The sequence below is a fragment of the Vigna angularis genome, chromosome 2, assembly GCF_016808095.1.
Source record: "Vigna angularis cultivar LongXiaoDou No.4 chromosome 2, ASM1680809v1, whole genome shotgun sequence".
NCBI lineage: Eukaryota > Viridiplantae > Streptophyta > Magnoliopsida > Fabales > Fabaceae > Vigna > Vigna angularis.
In genome coordinates, this window is record NC_068971.1 from 28,034,353 (window position 1) to 28,057,856 (window position 23,504).

Sequence of the window (23,504 nt, forward strand, 5' to 3'; positions counted from 1 at the left end):
AGGAGTGACACGTTTTAGTTCTCGTGGCTTGTGCTTGTATCTATTATCTTGGCCATCTATAAAATAAGCCCTTCAGGCACTCTCTGCTTGAACTACACAACATAAGCAACATAACACTTATTGATCAATATGCTCATTCTCTGTTACGTATAAATAGGGAACTATTATTGATCCTAAGTTTTTATTGTTTCACAAGTAAATAATTCCATAAACCAGCTTGAATGTGGTTTGAGAGCAAATTGTATGGCGTTATTCTAACATACACTCTTGTAGTCAAAATGTTAAAATGAGAATAGATCTTGTTCAATCATGATAGCAGCATTTACAGGCTATCAATATAAGCCTTCAACATAAGCAACACTTCGATTTACACCCTTCATATAAGAGGTTCTAGTCAAAATGTTAAAATGAGAATACATCTTGTTCAATCAATAGCAGCATTTACAAGTTATCAATATAAGCCTTCAACATAAGCAACACTTCAATTCAGATCAATATTTTGTCAAAAAAGGCAATGCACTGTTCAGTGTCAAATACAAATATAAAGTGCTATATATGTCTTAAAAGCAGTTGTAGTGAAACAGTACATCCAAAAGCATAATAATTGTTCTTCAAGTGTACTATTACATCAAAATATCCTTAAAGTTTGCATCAACATTCATAGACACTACTATGGTTGAGCTTCTTCGTCATGACAAGCTTCATGGGTAGGTTGTTGGGTTGCTTTGGGGCAACGACTCCTGTTGTGCCCAACCTCCCTACATAGCCTGCATCTCTTGCGCAAACCAGCCTTGCTCAATCGGGAATCATCCTTTTTTATTTCCCACTGTTCCAATCTTCTTTTCTTTTTAGGTCTTCCAGGCATAACTTTTTTGGTAGGAGGCATGACATCCAGATATGGTGTTAGGTCCCACATGTTGTTGCCGTTGATGGGATATATGATTGATACATATGTTTCTTCATAGGTGGACTTCATAAAACAACCTAGAATGAACTGTTGTCCATCAATATTCAAAAACTTCATTGCGGCTAGGGAGTGACAACATGGAATTCTTGTGATGCTCCATCTCCTGCAGGAGCATGACAAGTCGTCTATGTTTACAACAAATTTGTCTCCACTATGGGAGACGTGTCTGACTTCAAACAATTTTTTTCCTGACCAGCTGTGAACAAATTATAACAAAAAGGAACAAAGTTTAGTTACGAATGAAAAAAGTAGAATACAATTGAGAAGCAAAGAAAGTTTACCTAGGAATCCAGTTCTTGGTTGATTGGGATTCCTTTGTAAATCTAGTTTGGATCTTTGGACAAATTGATCCTGTCAAGGACTGTATCTTAGACCTATTTTTTGCCCATCTTTGCATGATGTACACCCTGATTTCTTCCAGTATTGTTACGATTGGTTTAGTCCTGGTATGAACTAGGACACTGTTGAAAGCCTCACTCATATTGTTGACCAATGTGTCACATTTTGGTGTTTGACTGAATCTGGACCTTGACCAATATCTACACCATATAATATAGACAAATGTTAAGAGTATATGTATGCAACAATGACTTATAGTTCTAATAATCCAGAGTCTGCATTGAAACTAGCATTATGGAATTCTTGGAAATATTGGTGGTTATATTTTACAAAGTCATAACAACCTATTAAAATAAAACACTCAAAGCACTAAAAGTCCTCACATCAGTAACTACAAATCAAACCTGCAACTAAGAAAAGGATAAATGCATGTGAAAATCAATCTATACGAACATGAACTACTTCTAGATTTAACTCTACTCTATGATTTATAAAATGTAATATTTATATGTAGTTTGACATGAACATGATATGATCAATATTCAAACATTTGCAGAAACATACTTAATACAATAAGTGGTATAAATTAGAAAAGGTAAATAAAAAAGTACAAAACATAAACCTTGGAGAGATGGCTATCAAGTGCTTGAATGCGTCTTCATTGACATCTTTAATGTTTCTCATTTCCCCCTCCCAATTTTGTGGATGAGTAGCAGTAGTTGTCCTCCACATCAACCGTTTCAGATTTTTACCAGAAAATTTCTTCCTAAAGTTTGAATATAAGTGTCTCACACAAAACCTCTGATCAACACCAGGGAATAACTCTTGTATGGCTAGTAGTAGACCCTGTGGTTTTAAAATTAAAAAGAACAGTTACGACCATATATAACTAATGAATTAATGTAGGAAAAAACCAAATTAAATATGATTATTACCTTTTGTTGGTCTGACACAAAAGTTATTGATGAACATACTTCTTGACCACCAAGATCATCAATCAAAAGATTCAAAAACCAGGACCATGAATCTTTGTTTTCCACTTCTACCACCGCATATGCAATGGGCAAATTTTAATCATTTCCATCTCTCCCAACAGCTATTAACAGCTCACCACCATACTTCCCTTTCAAAAAGGCTCCATCTAATCCGATTATTGGCCTACAACAGACAAAATTGTCTTTGCATGCCTTCAAACAACAATAAAATCTCTTGAAAATTATCTCATCCTCATTATTCTCAACATGCACTTTAACTGTAGAATCAGGATTTCTTCCCAACAACTCATGTGCATAATCATATATCCTCTTATATTGTTCCTTAAAGAACCCATCAATGTGCTCAGAAGTAATACCTTTGGCTCTATAAGCCATAGACCTAGATATACCTATGTTCCACTTCCTTTGAACTTTTTCACGAATATCTACACCCTTCATTTTAGGATTTTCCCTTATTGTTTTCTCCAACTTTGAGCTCAGCCACTTGGCGTCAAGTAAGTTGAGGTTGAACTCCCTGCTGCATGTATGAATGCCATTTTTAGTTCTCAGCTGCCATGATTTCACAACCTCCATATAAGCACAATATATGGTCCATGGACATTTTCCTTTTGCACCAAAGCACTTCATCCTCAATCTTCTTTTGTCATTTTTTACAAACTTTATATTCCTCCCATTTTCCAAGGCATACCCTTTCACAGCATCTAAAATATCTTGCTTATCTGGAAAAAAAGTCCCTACTTCCCATGTAAAGTCCACCATACTTTTTGACATACAAAAAGCATTAAACCTCTCATAACCTTTACTGTCATTAACCTCTTCATCATTATCTGTTGCAGTAACTAATTCCTCAGATTTCCACTCCCCATCTGACAAACCTCTATCATCATGATCATCACATTCAACACTCACATCATCACTGTCTTTAAGACTTTCTACTTCTACTTCCACATTACCATTTATTTCACCATCTATATCACATTCAACACTCACATCCACTAGCCCCTCTAAGCACTCATTATTTCCATGTACATCACCTTCATCAGTAGATGTACTCCAACCACAAAGATCAACTTCATCCTCCACAACTCCTTCACACACATTCAACTCTTGCTCTTCGTCACCATGACCTTCAACTTGAACTTCAACTTCAACACCATGAACATCTTCTTCAACCTCATGCAACTCTTGTACGTGACCATGACCTTCAACCTGTATTTCAACAACATCACCATCTTCTTGACCCTCATGCACCTCTTCTAAGTCACCATCAACTTCACCATTTAATTGAACACCATCACCATCTTCTTCACCCTCATGCACTCCTTCTAAGTCACAATCAACATCTACTTCAACAACATCACCATCTTCTTGATCCTCATGCTCCTCTTTTAAGTCATCATCAACTTCACCATCTAATTGAACACCATCACCATCTTCTTCACCTTCATGCACCCCTTCTATGTCACCATCAACTTCACCATCTACTTCAACAACATCACCATCTTCTTGACCCTCATGCACCTCTTCTAAGTCACCATCAACTTCACCATCTACTTCAACAACATCACCATCTTCTTGACCCTCATGCACACCTCTTCTAAGTCACCATCAACTTCACCATCTAATTGAACATCATCACCATCTTCTTCACCCTCATGCACCCCTTCTAAGTCACCATCAACTTCACCATCTACTTCAACAACATCACCATCTTCTTGACCCTCATGCACCTCTTCTAAGTCACCATCAACTTCACCATCTAATTGAACACCATCACCATCTTCTTCACCTTCATGCACTCCTTCTAAGTCACCATCAACTTCACCATCTACTTCAACAACATCACCATCTTCTTGACCCTCATGCACCTCTTCTAAGTCACCATCAACTTCACCATCTAATTGAACACCATCACCATCTTCTTCACCTTCATGCACCCTTTTAAGTCACCATCAACTTCATCATCTACTTCAACACCGTCACCATCTTCTTCACCCTCTTCTTCTACTTCACCATGACCTTCAACTTCTCCTTGATCATTAGTAACATATTCAAGCATATGTATCACTTCAGGCTCAGAAACAACATACACAATATATAAATGAACATCATCATTGAGCCTAGCTAAGTTAGCCATATGCATGACACTAGTGTCATCAATCAATTCTTTCAACCTATTTTCCAACACTAAACCCCCTCCTACACAGTACCATAAATGTTTAAAATTATCATATTCAAAACTTTTCATCACACTAACAACCACAAAATAACTCCACATATCAGGGTCAAAGGACAAAGTTATTGTCTCCCCTTCATACTTCAAGGTATCATCATTAATGAACTTCCCTCCATGGTGGAAAACACAAACAATAGCATCGTCCATTACGCACAATACAATATCAATATATCTACACACACCTATTATGAAAACATATGACGACAAAAAAGAATATATTAAAACAATAACAAAATGCACTCACACAGACTCAAATAACTTTAAACATACATGAGGGACCATCAAAACGCAATCAACAAACCAAACCATGGGGGACCACAACCGAATATTGTACTTTCCCAACTATAAAAAGTAAGACAATAAACCACAAAAACTGACCTTCCTTCAGATTAACCTCCACTCACCACGTGCTTCAGTCTCGCGCTTTCAACGACACAAGATCCCACAGCTCACATCGTGCTTCAACTTGTTCCAATCGCACATGCACCGTTATTTCAACCCGATGTTCTTCACCCACCAACACTCACGAATCCACTCAAAGGACAACAATTTTGTGGATGACTGACGAGCCCTAAAACTCAAATTTCCCCAATTTCATTTCGATTTTGCAATTGCAGAGAGAATGTGACTTTCAGTAGAAAGTAGAATACAATTTCCCAACTTTGCCCTTTTTTAATTATATTTCCACTCTGTTTAATTAATTTTTTAATTCAATATTTAAAAAAATAGAATTCACACACGTTTTTAATTACACGTATATTAACACGTATATTAAAACTACACTGTCAGCTTGCCACGTGATGCACTCCTTAACGTCGTTTGATGAATTTGACGGAAAACCTTTATTTGCATCAATTTTATAAAAAAAAAAGACCCAATTGAGACGCCAAAAAGCAAGGTCCCTATTTGAGATTCTTGACGAAAATAGGAATCTAATGAGACATTAAACCTAAAAAATATTATAAAATATTTTATATAGATGTAGAATATTAAAACATTCGTAATTACCATAATCATAATTTTTGTAATTATAATAAAGAAAACTTTTAGTTTTTCTGTTCTTACAATATTAAAATAATCCTGCAAGACCTTTAATTTACTTCCTCTTATTAGGTCCTAACTACTTCTCTTATGGCTAATGATCTCGGTTCAATTCTTCCTTGGTTTTCGACACAAAAGTTACTTGTAGAAAAAACTGACACTCAAGATTGTGTCATGTTGTCAGAGGTTGTATGGTACGAGTATGGTTGGATACAACACATATTTTTAAATTTTGCATACCATTCGTAATGAGTCCATTTTCAAGCTATTTGTTATGTGCATGCTTAGATAGGAATCTATGGAGGAATGGTTGTGTGGAAGCTATGTATAAAGAAATATGATTCGGTGATGGTAAGAAGGAGAAGCTCTTAAGTGAGGTTAAGCCAACACTAAAGGAAGGAGGTTGAAGGAAGACACTAAGGAGAAATCTAGCCTAGGTTAATTTACAAAAGAAAAGGGATATGGAGTCATCTCAACAAAGTTTCTCTACTATCTACATGAATGACTTTTACATAGTCTAGAAAAACAAGGGAGAAAAACAAGAAGGCATTTGGAAATGTGCATAACGTGATTGAATAAAAAGATTTGGAAACAGAGAAACCATTGAAGAGATTAAAATCCTATTAACATTCTATAGTTTTCTTTTCCTGCTAAAGAGGATCTATGTAAATAGATTCCTCGGTTTCTGATGCCATTTAAATTACTAATAAAAACAGAAAAATTCCAGTAATATTATGGTGATATAAAAGCATAGTTACTGTTTTAGTTGACATTATTATACAAGGAGCAACAATTTCATAAGCTATCATTAAAAAACTTAAGGTTTTGAATTCCAATGTGATATATATTAAACTGCAAACATCAAAAACATGAAAACAAAACATAAAGGAGAGAAAGGAGGATGAAAACAATTCACAAGTGTAGCAGTAAGATCTGAACATCAAAACTTCATCAAATAACATTTTGAAAAAGAAAAACGGTATACACTCAGTCCTACAAATCTGGCATAAACCTCTGAAATATGCCTTGCCCAACATTGTCTAAAATGTCCTTCAGTTTGTCCAATACTGTATCCAAGTGTGATGCAGCAACCTTAATAAATAGAAAGTATGTTTAAGAAGCAATAGGAAAGGAAAATGAATCCAACAAGATAAAAATAAATAAACTAAATAAAATAAAAAGATTAAATCACCAATCCCATTGCTTTTGCCAATCCAAGTCTGTTTGTTGGAATTGCAATGTTTGCCTGCTTGTACATCCAATCTATTTTATCACGGACATAAGCTCTTTCGTTAACCTTTTGAAGCAGAATGCCTAGGCACCTGTGTTCAAGTACAATACCTTTTTCACACCCTTTCCAATCTTAAGTAATGGTAACTTGAATTTTCAAAAGGCACGTGCATGTAGAGAACCAAATTGGAGAATCCGTGGTTATTCCAAAAGTTGGAAATAAATACTATGGTATATGGGTGTTTATGCTCAGACCGGTAATAATAAAAAAAAAAAACATGAAACGTTCGTACATGGATAATACAAGTAACTCTTTTAATTGATCTATAATAAATTCTCATAACATCTTACAAAGTGATTTTAGGCTTAACTCAACCAACTTAATAGGTAAGGATTTCCCCCACTTATATAGTGTATTTTAACATTATCTCTAACTAAAGTGGGACTTAATTTTTTTTTCCCAACAAGAACATTTCTGAAATCAACATGACAATTTTTTAATTAATAGAAGGGAACCACTAATGTAATATATTGCAGTGAAAAATTGAATTGATTCCCCATTTGTTCTTGTACTCCAATTGTTTCTTTCATTAAAGATTTGATCATTTAGGGAAAGTATTGAGTTTTCCCCAAGGCATGTGGACTAGTTTCTGTTGACTGGATTTATTGGTTTTGACCGAACGAAAGAAACCAATGTGCACGGCAATTTGTAATATTTATGCTACTCTTTTGTGCATCAAGTTGGATAACAATTCTTACATTTTTATGAAAAATTCTTTTTCTGTGCATTGAGAAAATAATTAGCCATCTTTTGGCTTGTACTAGTAAATGTTAAAAATACAATTAATTATTCAAGTTAAGAAATAACATGTTGAATCTTAAAAATTCAAATAAACATTTTCTAAATTACAATTATCAATTTTGTTGTTCTTCATTACCTTCATCATTTGGTATACTTTGAACAGATACCTATAATATAAAAATAAAATAATAATTAATTGTTAATATATTAATAATATGCATTAACTTTATTAAGACAAAATGATCAATATATGTTCCACTCCTAAGTAAAATAACAATAACTTTATTCAAATGAGAAAAATATCATAAAATATTTATATCAATGAGAAAATATGATAAAATAAAGTGTATATATATATATATATATATATATATATATATATATATATATATATATATATATCAGTGAGAAAATAATTTTCTAATTGTTAATATATTAATGTTAGAAAGTTTTTACAAAAAGATAGACTGAAATATATACTACGGATGTAGTAAATTTCACCTCGAGGAAAGTTTATCTGGTGGATTTCCCATAACCAAATAGGCCTTCTTGCCAGTTATGAGCTCTTTCATTTGATTGATTATGTGAAGATAACCAGCTGCATAAGTAGGCAATATGTTAAATTAAATTCCACTTCTATTAAGAAAAAACAAACATATAAAATATTTACTCTCACATGAGATAATTTCCACATTTCTTCTAGCTACCTAAACCATATGATCAAGACTGTGAACCATTTACATATGCATTCTGTAATCATAGACAATAATCAAATGATGTCTCACATAATTCTTCTTATCATTGAACTAGAATTAAAAATTCATAAGCTCAAAATCCAATACCACTCATAATTGGTCAGATAACTTTCTCTTTAGAAATATAAAGGGCAAGATTGTGAATCTCACGAAATTACAATCCTGCCACCAATACAACTCAAGATCTGAATCAGGATTTAACAACAACAATTGATATAAGCAATTCATGGAAAGCAATACAGGTTTCATGAGAAAGCATAGGGTCAAGTCCGCATGACATTGATGATTCTAACATTACTTCTTAAATTTGTTGCCATTGGCCACCCTTGACTTTAAAACTAAAAATTGAGACAATCCCATTGGCCACCCTTGACAGGTAGGGTGAAAACAACTAATCATAAGCAGTAGAATAGAAATGATTTAACATAAAATCCCACCAAGAATATGCTAGCATGTAGTTGAGCCTGATAATTAGCTAGACAAGAATCATGCAGAACATTCGAACAATGGAAAGAATAAAGGGAAGAAAAAAAGACAGAACAAAATTGTTGTAGGCCAATCATACACTACCCATGCTAAAGTATTATTTGTTGCTTTAACAAAAATCTTTCCAAATATGATTTGCTTTAACAAAACCGTCGGGAATTTAAGGTGGTTTTAACAAAATGGCTGGGAATTTAAGGCGGTTTTAACAAAACCGCCGGGAATTTAAGGAGGTTTTAAAAAACGCCGGCAATAAACCCCTCTTAAATTATATTATTTTTGTAGAGTATTAATATTATCTCTTGTTAATATGGGATCTTCAATACAAAATATGAAAGAACTTAAAGAATTGCTTAAAGTTATCAAGAAGAATGAAAAGGGGTCCGAAGGGGTGGTAGAATTCGACCGATGTAGAAGAGAAGAAGGAAGAACAATCAGTCCCGAATAACAACTATGATTAGGAGAACAAGGACAATAATGCTTTTAATAAAGAGGAGGAAGAACCAATTCACCCTTGGGTTAAAAGGTTGGAGTTGTCAATGTTTGTGGGAATTGGTCCTTTAGGAGGGATAACTTGAGGTAAAAGATTCTGAGGTACAAAACATCTCTTAAATGGAAGATTTCCACCTGGCGCATAACAACATGGAGGGAAACACTAGTCACTAGTTCAAGTTCTGGCACCAAAAGACCATGAATCCATCTTGGGAGGAGTTGACAACTGTTATGAGTAAAAGATTTGTTGGCAAAAGGCAGTTTGAGTATTTTAAAGGTAAGAATGACATAGGTCCAAAAGCAGACTCTTTGGCTGAAGTTGTGACTATGGCTCAACATCATGATGTAGTATCTGAATCTCTTGCTTGTTCAATAGAGAAAAACGGGAAAAGTAGACTTTTCCAATGGGAAAAACCTGGTACTTGTTGATTATAATCCTCTTATTTGAGATAATGACAATGAGTCTAGAACAATTAACTTATTCTGTGAAGGAAGGGAAACTTAATGAATATACCACCAGAAGCAAGGTCGAAGATTCAATAGAGCACACATAATGGATTTGATGGAATTGGTCAGACTTCTACAGCACATACTTTTAGACTTGACGGTTTACCATCTCCCAGCAATTCCAACAAGAAGTCTCCTCTTGTTTAACACCTCTTATAGTTTTTTGAGCACCAATTGTGCATGAAGTGCATCAACAGATTGATTCATGGATATACCAAACTTTTAGAATGTACCAGGGTAAAGAACATGTTGAAGTTGAGTTTATTGTTCGATCTATATTCATTGATGATAGAGTTGGCAAGGAAATTGCAACTGAGATTAGAGCAATTTTTGCAAGTAGCAAAGCCTTCTCTCCAGTTTCCCATGAACATGATTTCATTGAACTGTGTTCAAGAATATAGAAAAGACTGGCACGAGGGAAAACACTTCTACCATTAAAGATCAATTTTCAAAATTCAACCTTGGGAACAAGATTGTTTTGGCAGTAGTGGGTATTGTTAGGAAGGAAATATTGAGATAGAGAAATGCATATTACACAAGGGCATTTAGAAATAAAAGGGGTTATTTATTTAGTTGTTTTCAAGGAGAGACTTTCTAAGACAGTCAATAAATAGTTTCCATTTGGAAGCGGTTACGGGGCTATCTTTTTGGTATTGAAAGTCTTTGACTTCGGTGACAGGGAATAACTTGTGTGAAAGGAAGCTTTTTCCTTTGTAAACATTGTTCTTTAACAGCTAATAAGTGAATAATTCAGTTTGAGAGTTTATCTCTGGTTCTTCTGTCTTGTTTTTCTGGTCTTTGTTTCAAAGGTGCCTAACAATTTAACAGAAATAATGATTAATCATAAGCTAATAATTTCATATTCTGCAGTGAACCTGAATATTACCCGTACAAATACAATTTCATCTGCCTTATTTTGTATATATAAGATAAAATATAAACCAAACAACTTCTCAAGTAACAAAAAGCAATATTTAACATGTGTTTCCATTCCGTTTACAAAAGAGAACACTTAATGTTAGAGCTAGAGTTGTCAAGTTAGTCCATTTGATAAGATTTGGCCCTAACCCATGTGGGTTGGGGCCAAAAACGCCCACAAGGCCAAAACAACCCTTTATTAAAAAAACCCACAAGGCTAAATACTGGATAGAAGATCAACTACTGGATATTGTACTTTCCTGGGTGGAAATTTAGTAACTTGGAGAAGTAAAAAACAGAATGTAATGTCTAGATCATCAGCTGAATCAGAGTTCAGAGCACTTGCTCAAGGAATATGTGAATTATTATGGATAAAAATTATTCTGGATGATTTGAAAGTTGATTTGAAGGGTCCCATGAAACTGTACTGTGATAATAAATCAGCAATAGAAATTGCACATAATCCGATTCAACATGACCGGACAAAACACGTTGAAATAGATAGACACTTCATCAAAGAAAAAGTAGACGAAGGTCTAATATGCATGGCATATGTCCCATCCAGGCAACAAGTAGCTGATGTGTTAACAAAAGGTCTCAATAGCCCTATCTTCCAAGATCTTATAAGCAAGCTGGGAATGACCAATATCTATTCCTCAGCTTGAGGGGGGTGTCAAAATATGTGAATTTATTACACAATTAATATAGCAATTATGTGTAATCCTGCAATTATGTGTAATCCCTAAAATTAAGGGATTAGGATTAGTGATTATTGGGCAAATTTCCTGTAACCTTCCAAAGTGCTATAAACAGTCTGATGCAGCCCTATCTGCAAAAATTCGTGTTAGTATTCTTTGATGACATATTGGTGTATAGTCCATCTTGGGAGGAACATTTGAAGCATGTCGGGTTAGTGTTGAGGAAGCTGGAGGAGAATAGTTGGGTGGCTAATAGGAAAAAATGTGAGTTTGGTAGGGTCCATATAAGATATCTAGGTCATCTGATCTCAGAAAGGGGGGTTGAGATGGACCAAGATAAAGTGAAGGCTGTGATGGATTGGGAAAAGCCCAAGACGTTGAAGGCTTTAAGGGGGTTTCTGGGCTTGACAGGGTACTACAGGCATTTCGTGAAGGATTATGGGAAGATCGCCAAACCGTTGACCGAGTTGCTTAAAAATGGGTAGTTTACATGGACAGAGCAAGCTGATTGGAGGGATTGTTGAATAAATCGATATATGAGAAAGAACTTATGGCCTTGGTCATGGCTATACATCACTGGAGACCCTATCTATTGGGCCAAAGATTTGTGGTTCACACTAACCAAAGGAGCCTTAGATACCTATTGGAGCAACGCATCACCACCCAGAATCTACAAAATTGGATTGCAAAGCTCCTAGGGTATGATTTTGAAATTATGTATAAGTCTGGGGTTACCAACAAGGTTGCAGATGCTATCTCGAAAGAGAGAGGAGGGTACGGAAGAAGAGAAGGAGTTGAGGGTTGTGGCCAGGCCTTATTGGCAAGACTTTAGGGAGATTTTGAAGGAGGTTGAGGCGGATGAAGCATTGAAGAAGATAATGGGAGACATTGAAAGGGACCCTAACTCACACCCAGCTTTTACCATGGAGCATGACAGATTGCACTAAAAGGGAAGGCTTGTGATTTCAGCTCAATCAGCCTCGGTACCTAAACTAATAGCTGAATTTCACATGACCCAGACAGGGGGCATTCTAGGGTTTATCGGACTTATCGCAAGGTAGCTCAATCACTTTGTTGGATAAGAATGAAGAAAGATTTCGTTGCAAGCTGCCTGGTGTGCCAACAACATAAATACTTGTCATCCTCCCCACAGGGGTTGCTGCAACCTTTGCCCATACCCAACGCCATTTAGGAGGATGTGAGCATAGATTTTAGTGAAGTTGCCCAAATCCCAAGGGTATGATGTTGTACTGGTGGTGGTGGACCGTCTCAGTAAATATGAGCATTTTTTACCACTGAAACATCCCTATTCAGCCTGTACCACTGAAACAACTATATTTAATACATTATGGTTTTCCAATTTTACATTTATCAGTATTACTCTATGCCCTAACATGTCATGGAATTTATAAAAAGGTGAATTCATATGCAATTCACTTAGGCTGGACCTGTGAGATATAAACTGCCCTTGTCAGCAATCTCAACCAAGTCAAGAAAGTCACCTACGATGCATACTAAGCACGTACATGATATGCATTCAATATGGTGATATGATTGTTCTAATAATAAATAAGATACGTTTAAGTTTAGTATGTGTATCTAGATATTATTAATGAATCCTAAAACATAATAAACATATAATTTCAATTCCATCCAAATTAAGAACATACATAAATAAATAAATTATAAATATTGTCATCATAAATCACTTCCAATTATTTACAAAAAGGAATAGTACTATTAATCTCATTTGGTTCTTGAAATCAACCATAAAGAGGACAGTCACCATTTTTTGTTCATAAACGGACAGTGCTTCCATGGTTCCATATTGTATGTTTATATAACAACCAGCATAGTTGTATTAGATTTTCACACAAAAATTATAAGCCTTGATACTTGACAAATAGGTATCAATGAAGTATCCAAGAGTATCAAAATTGGTTACATATACGTGAAGCCAATAAGAGTACTATCTAGTGCTTCATAAAAGACATCAAAGATAGAAGAAACATATCCATCAACAAAGTAACAGAAAAATCACCATACCATTTGCAAAAATCGAGCAATGCATTTCTCGTACATTTCCAAGAATTGGCAAAATTCGGGAAAGTACACCTTTCCAACGTGGAATGAACTGCATGGCTGTATCAGATTTATATGGAAGAAAAACTCATCAGCGTTTACAATTGAATGTGTGATCCCACAGAAAAATTTGGCAGCCGATGTACATAGTTAAAATTGATTACTAACGATCATTAGAAGCAAATTCTGCTAGGATTTGAACCATAGCCTGTACTGCTGAATTGGTCCCAGATAAATGAAGAAAAATTTCTTCCATCATCTGCAACACCAATCCAGGGGAAAGGTAGATCAAAGACATGAGATCAAAAATCCAGGGAAAACTAGGGGATGTGCAAAAAAGAGTTTATATAAAATATATATGGAAGGCAGTGGTACATCCCATGAAAGTAAAATGAATGGGAGATATTATTTTAGCTTGATGGAAAAATACTTCAATAATTCTAAGTACAAGGATAAAGCAAAACTATGGAGTATGGACAACAGTTCTTAACTTATGATTCAACTGGTAAAAAAAAACTGTACTAGAGTAGGGTTGCATGCAACTGATCTTTCTTTCTCTTGTCATACTTGTTTCAATGGCTCTGTAAACCTATCTTTCCATTCTTTATTGAACTAAATTTTTTTATACAAACAAAAACCAATTTCAATAGTTAAAAAGAAAAACAAGATATCTTACGAGATCAGGTAAATGTGAGCCTATTGCAACAAGTAGGCTTGTTGCTGCTCGTTGCCAGTCAAAATTTAGTTCCTGCAGAAAACAACCACTGTGAATTAAATAAAGCATTAGTTGAAACTTAGCAAATCTGGTAAAGCCATAAGCTCGAATATTCTAAGATGACCATGATATCAAGAAAATAAGCTGTGTAGCAGGAGAGAAAGATGGAGAAATAATTTTAAAAACAGCGACATCCACTTTTTTATTTCTCACTTATCTCTACACATCTCTCTCGCAACGTCTCTTTTATATTTTCTTCAACCAAACACATGTAACTTTATTTCTCAGGTATTTTCACTCATCTGTATCGTTTCTATCTTTCCCACTTCCATCTGACTCGTTTCTCTCTTCCCCTCAAAAACAAGGCATAAAAGTTGACACTAGTAGTTTATTTATAAACCCAACACAACAAAACACCGCAATAACACAATACTGTTTTATATTGGAATAAGTCCAATATAAGATAAAAATTCTAACAAATAATACCAAATCTAAAACCCTAATTTCAAAAAGACAACCTGTTTACTGCAACCCATTTTACATTAGACGGTCATAAAGTTTGTAGTTCTAAGAAAATGTTTGCCTATGATCAATCAAACTGTACTTCATTGCCTAGAGTATTTCTTGGGAAAAAAAAATTATTTCCATCACGGGCACTCTCCCTTTATGAAAAACGAAATCAGAATTGCACAATGCCAAACCTCAAACGGTTAGGAACAGAAAATCAAGCTGCACAATCCAGCATATTAGTTTTCATACCCATATAAACCAAATGGTCTAAAAGTACAAAAATTCCAACATACCTTGCCTAATTAATCAAAATCCCACACTCAAACCATCATACAACTTACAACTTCTCTTTAGCTCCTTCCTCGTTAACTTCTGAATTCTAGCAGTAATCATCTGATTTCTCGCATGACTCAAATAACAAGTTCCGACACCATAGGCCTAGCCATAAACATTTTCTTTGATAGAAATGTTCTTTCATACCTTCTGTACCCACCAACAATATAAGAGTGATAATAACATAGACCAAGAATAAATTAGCTCCAATTATTCCTTAACTTTGTTAGTTCCACCTATATATATAGTAACACTTTTGAAGTTCATAGTGATCATATTGACAAAACTCCAGCTTATGCACTGACATACTTTAATCATCTGACCACAGCTGGCATCAGTGTGTCTAAAATCATCAACAGGTCCAGCATGTGACATGCCTTTTTTTTTCGAGTCCTCTAGTAAAGTGAATTTCAATTTTCACAACCTTCATCCAAATCTTTTCTCATGGCAAATTTGAAACCATTCAATTTCCAGCAAATTATTTGTCCATGTGGAAAATAAATTGGGGGAGGGACAGCTTCATTTCAAACCTTGAATCACTTTTTGTTCAACCATCTATTAAATGAACTCCCAGTAATTATGCTTATCTCTCAAAAAACATTATGTCAACCAGCTTAGGATCCAATCCCACAAAAATCAGACAAGCTATTTTTTTTTAGGAAACCATCTTTCAAATTAAAATAAACGTAGTCATGGTCACCTTAAGCTTCCTTACGTCTCTTACTGCAGAGGACAGTAAAACAAATAAATCGAATGTTAAGGTTACACCAATTATCAAACCTGCTAATCCTCGACTCTCTTGTCTGGATCTTAAATTGACCATGGCCAATGCAGCAACACAGATAAAATCCATATTACGTGCTAGTCAGATAAATTAAATTCTAGCAAAAGTAGGCAGATAATGAATGTTTGCAATTGGGAGACATATGCCACACTATTCAAGGATTATTAATCTGTGTCAATTTCATGGAACAAAGCTGCCTTCTTGTTATCTTTATGAGGGTTAGAAGGTTTGCTAATTGGTGTTACCCAAACTGTGAAGGTAAAAACCTTCTACCAACAGGTCCAGCATGAAAGCTGCCTTTTTTTTTGTGCTCTAGCAAAGTGAATTTCGATTTTGAAAGCTTTCATCCAAATCTTCTCTCATGGATCATTTGAAACCATTCCATTTCCACCAAATTATTTGTCCATATGGACAATAAAAGGGGGGAGGGACAGCCACATTTCAAACCTTGAATCACTATTTGTTGAACCATCTATTAGATGAACACCGAGGAATGGTGCTTATCTATCAAAAGAAAAATTATGCCAACCAGCTTAACCTCCAATCCCACAAAAATCAGACAAGCTTTTATTTTAGGAAATCATCTTTCAAATTAAAATAAACATAGTCATGGTCACCTTAAGCTTCCTCACTGCAGAGGACAGTAAAATAAGTCAATCGAATGTTAAGGTAACACCAATTATCAAAACCATCATACAACTTACAACTTCTCTTTATGTCAACCAGCTTAACCTCCAATCCCACAAAAATCAGACAAGCTTTTATTTTAGGAAATCATCTTTCAAATTAAAATAAACATAGTCACCGTCACCTTAAGCTTCCTTACCTCTCTTACTGCGGAGGACAGTAGAACAAATCAATTGAATGTTAAGTAAAACCAATTATCAAACCTCCTATTCTCAACTCTCTTGTCGGGCTCTTAAATTGACCATGGCCAATGCAGCATCACAGATAACATCCATATTACATGCCAGTCTGATAAATTAAATTCTAGCAAAAGTAGGCAGATATAGAATGATTGCAATTGGGACACATATGCCACACTGTTCGAGGATTATTAATCTGTGTCAAGTTCATGGAAAAAAGCTGCCTTCTTGTTATCTTTATGAGGGTTAGAAGGTTTGCTAATTGGTATTACCCAAACTGTGAAGGTAAAAACCTTCTGACAACAAGTCCAGCATGTAAGCTGCCATTTTTTTTGTCCTCTAGTAAAGTGAATTTCGATTTTGAAAGCCTTCATCCAAATCTTCTCTCATGGACAATTTGAAACCATTCAATTTCCAGCAAATTATTTGTCCATATGGACAATGAAAGGGGGGAGGGACAGCCACATTCCAAACCTTGAATCTTCTCTCATGGAAAATTTGAAACCATTCAATTTCCACCAAATTATTTGTCCATATGGACAATGAAAGGGGGGAGGGACAGCCACATTCCAAACCTTGAATCTTCTCTCATGGACAATTTGAAACCATTCAATTTCCACCAAATTATTTGTCCATATGGACAATGAAAGGGGGTAGGGACAGCCACATTCCAAACCTTGAATCTTCTCTCATGGACAATTTGAAACCATTCAATTTCCACCAAATTATTTGTCCATATGGACAATGAAAGGGGGGAGGGAAAGCCACATTCCAAACCTTGAATCTTCTCTCATGGACAATTTGAAACCATTCAATTTCCACCAAATTATTTGTCCATATGGACAATGAAAGGGGGGAGGGACAGCCACATTCCAAACTATGAATCTTCTCTCATGGACAATTTGAAACCATTCAATTTCCACCAAATTATTTGTCCATATGGACAATGAAAGGGGGGAGGGACAGCCACATTCCAAACCTTGAATCTTCTCTCATGGACAATTTGAAACCATTCAATTTCCACCAAATTATTTGTCCATATGGCAATGAAAGGGGGGAGGGACAGCCACATTCCAAACCTTGAATCTTCTCTCATGGACAATTTGAAACCATTCAATTTCCACCAAATTATTTGTCCATATGGACAATGAAAGGGGGGAGGGACAGCCACATTCCAAACTATGAATCTTCTCTCATGGACAATTTGAAACCATTCAATTTCCACCAAATTATTTGTCCATATGGACAATGAAAGGGGGAGGGACAGCCACATTCCAAACCTTGAATCCTCTCTCATGGACAATTTGAAACCATTCAATTTCCACCAAATTATTTGTCCATATGGACAATGAAAGGGGGGAGGGACAGCCACATTCCAAACCTTGAATCTTCTCCCGTGGACAATTTGAAACCATTCAATTTCCACCAAATTATTTGTCCAGATGGACAATGAAAGGGGGGAGGGACAGCCACATTCCAAACCTTGAATCACCATTTGTTCAACCATCATATCAAGAAAATAACACACAAGGGAGGATCCAATAAGAGTATAATAGACTAAGGATATGTTTAGATAAACTTCTCCATAAACATTTTTCTTTCCTATAAGCGTCTACAGCGAACCTTATACAAACAAACCCTTACCATCATTTCAAATAAAGGAAACACCAGAAATATGAGGAGTACTCATCTAATAAAGGTCTCAAATACTATGAAAAAAAGAAAATCTATGTCGCATAATCATGTGGTACTAATGGTGAGTTTGGTTGTGAAGAAATGAAGAGGGTGAAACTAATGTAAGCTGTTTAGCAGGAGAGAAAGATGGAGAAATAATTTTAAAAACAGCGACATCCACTTTTTTATTTCTCACTTATCTCTACACATCTCTCTCGCAACGTCTCTTTTATATTTTCTTCAACCAAACACATGTAACTTTATTTCTCAGGTATTTTCACTCATCTGTATCGTTTCTATCTTTCCCACTTCCATCTGACTCGTTTCTCTCTTCCCCTCAAAAACAAGGCATAAAAGTTGACACTAGTAGTTTATTTATAAACCCAACACAACAAAACACCGCAATAACACAATATTGTTTTATATTGGAATAAGTCCAATATAAAATAAAAATTCTAACAAATAATACCAAATCTAAAACCCTAATTTCAAAAAGACAACCTGTTTACTGCAACCCATTTTACATGTATCTTTACGAGGGTTAGAAGGAGTGAAAACGCAGCCGACGTCCACCACGCGACACGACGGCACAGCAATCAAGAACAAGAAGAGGATTCTTGAGAAAGACGCAAAGAATTGTGAGGATGAAATAGGAAGTGAAATTGAAGAAACGCAACGAAAAAAAGAAGTGTTACAGTGCGGCAATTTTCTTGAGAGAGGACATGGAGGCCTCTCTGACGGAAGGAAGAGTCATCGGCGAGCAAGGAGAGAAGAACCTGCACGGCCTCTGCAAGAAAGAGATTAATTGATGATTGATTGACATTAAAAGAAGAGTGAATTTAACGAAGTTTCGGAGAAGGAGAACGTACCGGAGATTCTTGCGAATGCGAGAACAACATATATAGAGAGAGGAGTGGTATGGTGTGGACTCCATACCACTTTTATATCCGCAGTTAACTCAGTTAACTGGTTGCTTGCTTTATAATACTAAAAACTTAGATAAAATTTAATTGCATAAGTTACATAAAAAAAATTTATCAGAAAAACCTTAACAAAATCTATCCATTTATAAATTGCAATAATATAATAAATTTCAATAAAAATAAATACTTAAATGAAAAATAATAATGAATTAGTATGATATATAATTATGAAAAGTATGATATATAAATATAAATTCATACAAATGACTAAGTTACATGTTTTATTAGAAAAAAATAATTCATACCAATTTGTAAATAGTATTAAATTTGTCTTTTATTTTTTGTCTTAAAATTATTTCAGAATAAGTTTTGAAAATTAATTTAAATTCTTAAAGTATTTTTTGTTAAACTAACACTTAAAATTGTAATTTTAGAAATTTAATTTAGGATATTTGTTTATTCAAAAACACTTTTCAATAACTTTTATTTAATAAGAAAACAAATAATAGTTCATTTATTTGAGTTATGATAAAAGTGTGTTTTTCTTATGTTTGCGTTTGATATGTTTGTCTTATTGTAAAGCTCATTTATTTGAGACAGTTTTGGTCACCTTATAAAACTCATTTATTTGAAGCAGTTAACTAGTTAACTGAACTACTAATTCAAAAGTTCAGTTTCAGTTTTTTTAAATTGAACCATAAAGTAGTATAATTCAGCTTTTAATAAAAATAGTTTAATTTTTATAGTACAATATAACACATTACCAACTAAACCTAGAGTGAACTTTAAAAAAACGTACAAAGAAAATAAAATTACCAAAATTGGCATGCTCCAAAACCAGGTAGCCAAGATTTTCACGTCCATGGTGATAGAAATCTCCAATTTTACCATCCACTCAAAATGTTAGCCTACTAATAACACCAATTTATCTTAAAATGTTTTTTTTTTTGGCCAAGGTCTCTTTAAAATTCTAGAAACCACAAGATGCACATGTCCTTTAAAACTCTAAAATTGTTCATCACAACTATATTTAATACATTATGGTTTTCCAATTTTACATTTATCAGTATTACTCTATGCCCTAACATGTCATGGAATTTATAAAAAGGTGAATTCATATGCAATTCACTTAGGGTGTGTTCATTTGGGGTTGATGGAAGGAGATGATTTGGGGGAGAGTGATTGAATGGATTTGAGGGGATTTCAGGATAATTTTTTTTGTGTTTATTTGAGTAGATTTGGAGGTAATTGAGAGTGGATTTAGAGATAAAGTTTGTGAGAATTAGTGTAGGATTTGATTGATGTGACAATTTTAAAAACTTTGTTTAATTGGTAGAAATTAAAGATTACCAAAATGCCCCTAAGTATTAAGGTGATATAAAATGATATTTGTTTATGTTATATTTAATTATAAAAAAGTTTATAAAGAGTAAAAAATTAACATTAATTTTTAAAATTATTTTTATTATTGTAAAAAAAATTATTTTAGTAAAATGAATTTATTTTTAATTATAATATTTTTATTAGGCAAAAAGAAAAAAAAATCAAGGAATCATATTGTGTTGATATATATTAGAAGTATGATTTTTCCAAAGGCTTGTTGCAGTTTTCTTTGCAGTTTCCAAAGGCTAATATTTTGAGGTTGCGGTGCTAATGTCACAAACTATAGGGTTATTCAAATTTCTAAATATTGAGTTTCCTTTCACAATGCCTGTTATATAATACTGAAATAGGTATTTTTATGGTGAAATAGTTATAAAGTATCTAAGTTTTGATTCTTTCAGGAAATCAATCATGCTGGTGCTGGTGGATTGTGGGCAGAGCTTGTAAACAACAAAGGTCATTACTTTCTTCTTTTTCTCGTCCGTCACCACCGCTAAAGCCTCCTTCCTCCTTAGGCCTCCACCAGCCGAAGAAGCTCAGCCACCTCCACTTCTTCTTCCACGACATTGTTGGCGGCCGCAACCAGACCGTAGTGCGGATCGCGGCGGCACCCACCACGGACAAGTCCTCGACGTTGTTCGACGCGGTGGTGATGATGGACGACCCGCTCACAGAGCTCTCGGATGCTCACTCCACGGTGGTCGGGAGGGTGCAGGAGATCTACGCATCGGCCATGAACTAAACTGGGGTTTCTAATGGCCATGAACTTCGCATTCACGCAGGGGAAGTACAACAGGAGCATCTTGGTCGTGTTTATGATTCACGCATGCAAAGGATTAGAAGGAGTGAAAACGCACCCGAAGTCCACCACGCGACACGACGGCACAGTAATCAAGAACAAGAAGAGGATTCCTGAGAAAGACACAAAGAATTGTGAGGATGAAATAGAAAGCGAAATTGAAGAAACGCAACGAAAAAAAGAAGTGATTACAGTGCGGCAATGTTCTTGAGAGAGGACATGGAGGCCTCTCTGACGGAGGAAGAGTCGAGCAAGGAGAGAAGAACCTGCACGGCCTCTGCAAGAAAGAGATTAATTGATGATTGATTGACATTAAGGCTCTGTTCACTTGAGCTGATTTTACTGTTTAAGAGAGAATGAGAGCGCAAATTTGCGGAATGATGCATGTTCACTTTAAGGTAAATACGACGATGGAAAGGCACATATTTACGAGATTGGGGTATTTTTTGTCACCCGCTGAAGTGGAGAGATTTGCGTGGATTTACCATACAATGTCTGAATTATCCTTTGCATGCGTGAATCATAAACACGACCAAGTTGCTCCCGTTGTACTTCCCCTGCGTGAATGCGAAGTTCATGGCCATTAGAAACCCCAGTTTAGTTCATGGCCGATGCGTAGATCTCCTGCACCCTCCCGACCACCGTGGAGTGAGCATCCGAGAGCTCTGTGAGCGGGTCGTCCATCATCACTACCGCGTCGAACAACGTCGAGGACTTGTCCGTGGTGGGTGCCGCCGCGATCCGCACTACGGTCTGGTTGCGGCCGCCAACAATGTCGTGGAAGAAGAAGTGGAGGTGGCTGAGCTTCTTCGGCTGGTGGAGGCCTAAGGAGGAAGGAGGCTTTAGCGGTGGTGACGGACGAGAAAAAGAAGAAAGTAATGACCTTTGTTGTTTACAAGCTCTGCCCACAATCCACCAGCACCAGCATGATTGATTTCCTGAAAGAATCAAAACTTAGATACTTTATAACTATTTCACCATAAAAATACCTATTTCAGTATTATATAACAGGCATTGTGAAAGGAAACTCAATATTTAGAAATTTGAATAACCCTATAGTTTGTGACATTAGCACCGCAACCTCAAAATATTAGCCTTTGGAAACTGCAAAGAAAACTGCAACAAGCCTTTGGAAAAATCATACTTCTAATATATATCAACACAATATGATTCCTTGATTTTTTTTTTCTTTTTGCCTAATAAAAATATTATAATTAAAAATAAATTCATTTTACTAAAATAATTTTTTTTACAATAATAAAAATAATTTTAAAAATTAATGTTAATTTTTTACTCTTTATAAACTTTTTTATAATTAAATATAACATAAACAAATATCATTTTATATCACCTTAATATTTAGGGGCATTTTGGTAATCTTTAATTTCTACCAATTAAACAAAGTTTTTAAAATTGTCACATCAATCAAATCCTACACTAATTCTCACAAACTTTATCTCTAAATCCACTCTCAATTACCTCCAAATCTACTCAAATAAACACAAAAAAAATTATCCTCAAATTCCCTCAAATCCATTCAATCACTCTCCCCCAAATCATCTCCTTCCATCAACCCCAAATGAACACACCATAAAAGAAGAGTGAATTTAACGAAGTTTCGGAGAAGGAGAACGTACCGGATGCGAGAATGGAAGTTGAGGAAGCTATGGAATTGGAAGGTGCGAGAATCGTGAATGCGAGAGCAACATATATAGAGAGAGGAGTGGTATGGTGTGGAGACGTACCTCTAGACGGCAGGACACAATGTCATGCCTTCCGGAAATTAAATATAGTACTCCTCTCTTCCTTTTCCCATTTAATATTATGGGTTCCGTCCCATCAACTATCAACACAAGAACATTTCTTTACTTCTTTTGTTAGAATTTAAGATGCACTCCTCCTCTTCCCCCGAAAAACAAAATTTTCTAACAGCTAAAATGATTGGAAACTGTCTTTTAATACCACAACAACC

The 23,504-nt window shown here is 35.2% G+C and overlaps 2 protein-coding genes across 5 annotated transcripts; both read right to left on the bottom strand.

Moving 5' to 3' along the window:
* Positions 1-517: 517 nt before the first annotated feature.
* On the bottom strand, positions 518-4,684 carry LOC108328650 (uncharacterized). The gene is made up of 5 exons (XM_052872591.1): positions 4,252-4,684; positions 3,908-4,198; positions 2,242-3,851; positions 1,929-2,152; positions 518-1,506 (listed from the first exon to the last, which is right to left on the bottom strand). The coding sequence occupies exons 1-3, from the start codon at positions 4,682-4,684 to the stop codon at positions 2,377-2,379; spliced, it is 2,199 nt and encodes a 732-aa protein (XP_052728551.1). The 3' UTR covers positions 518-1,506; positions 1,929-2,152; positions 2,242-2,376.
* Positions 4,685-6,402: 1,718 nt separating this feature from the next.
* LOC108329020 (protein SHOOT GRAVITROPISM 6) lies at positions 6,403-19,433 on the bottom strand. 4 transcript variants are annotated; one of them, XR_008247207.1, is made up of 10 exons: positions 19,297-19,433; positions 19,123-19,214; positions 18,929-19,043; positions 14,222-14,293; positions 13,714-13,804; positions 13,510-13,605; positions 8,112-8,208; positions 7,747-7,777; positions 6,771-6,900; positions 6,403-6,670 (listed from the first exon to the last, which is right to left on the bottom strand). XR_008247207.1 is itself a non-coding variant. In XM_017562992.2 (9 exons), the coding sequence occupies exons 1-9, from the start codon at positions 19,324-19,326 to the stop codon at positions 6,572-6,574; spliced, it is 822 nt and encodes a 273-aa protein (XP_017418481.1). In that variant the 5' UTR covers positions 19,327-19,433; the 3' UTR covers positions 6,403-6,571. The 4 variants fall into 4 exon arrangements, 3 of the variants coding, with proteins under 3 accessions (XP_017418481.1, XP_052729489.1, XP_017418483.1); XM_017562992.2 differs by lacking the exon at positions 7,747-7,777; XM_052873529.1 differs by lacking the exons at positions 7,747-7,777; positions 19,297-19,433 and having other exon boundaries at positions 18,929-18,957.
* Between the last annotated feature and the right edge of the window lie 4,071 nt (positions 19,434-23,504).

What these genes read in the sequence shown, in the direction of transcription:
- LOC108328650 (XM_052872591.1), bottom strand. Translation starts at nt 4,684, where the DNA reads ATGGACGATGCTATTGTTTGTGTTTTCCACCATGGAGGGAAGTTCATT. An exon ending in AGTAGATGATGAAGTTGATG is followed by an intron (nt 4,199 to 4,251) that starts GTGACTTAAAAG and finishes GTGTTCAATTAG; the next exon opens with ATGGTGAAGTTGATGGTGAC. An exon ending in ATTAGATGGTGAAGTTGATG is followed by an intron (nt 3,852 to 3,907) that starts GTGACTTAGAAG and finishes TTGTTGAAGTAG; the next exon opens with ATGGTGAAGTTGATGGTGAC.
- LOC108329020 (XM_017562992.2), bottom strand. Translation starts at nt 19,326, where the DNA reads ATGTTGTTCTCGCATTCGCAAGAATCTCCG. An exon ending in TTGCTCGATTTTTGCAAATG is followed by an intron (nt 8,209 to 13,509) that starts GTATGGTGATTT and finishes CTACTTATGCAG; the next exon opens with CTGGTTATCTTCACATAATC. An exon ending in TGGCAAAAGCAATGGGATTG is followed by an intron (nt 6,671 to 6,770) that starts GTGATTTAATCT and finishes CTATTTATTAAG; the next exon opens with GTTGCTGCATCACACTTGGA.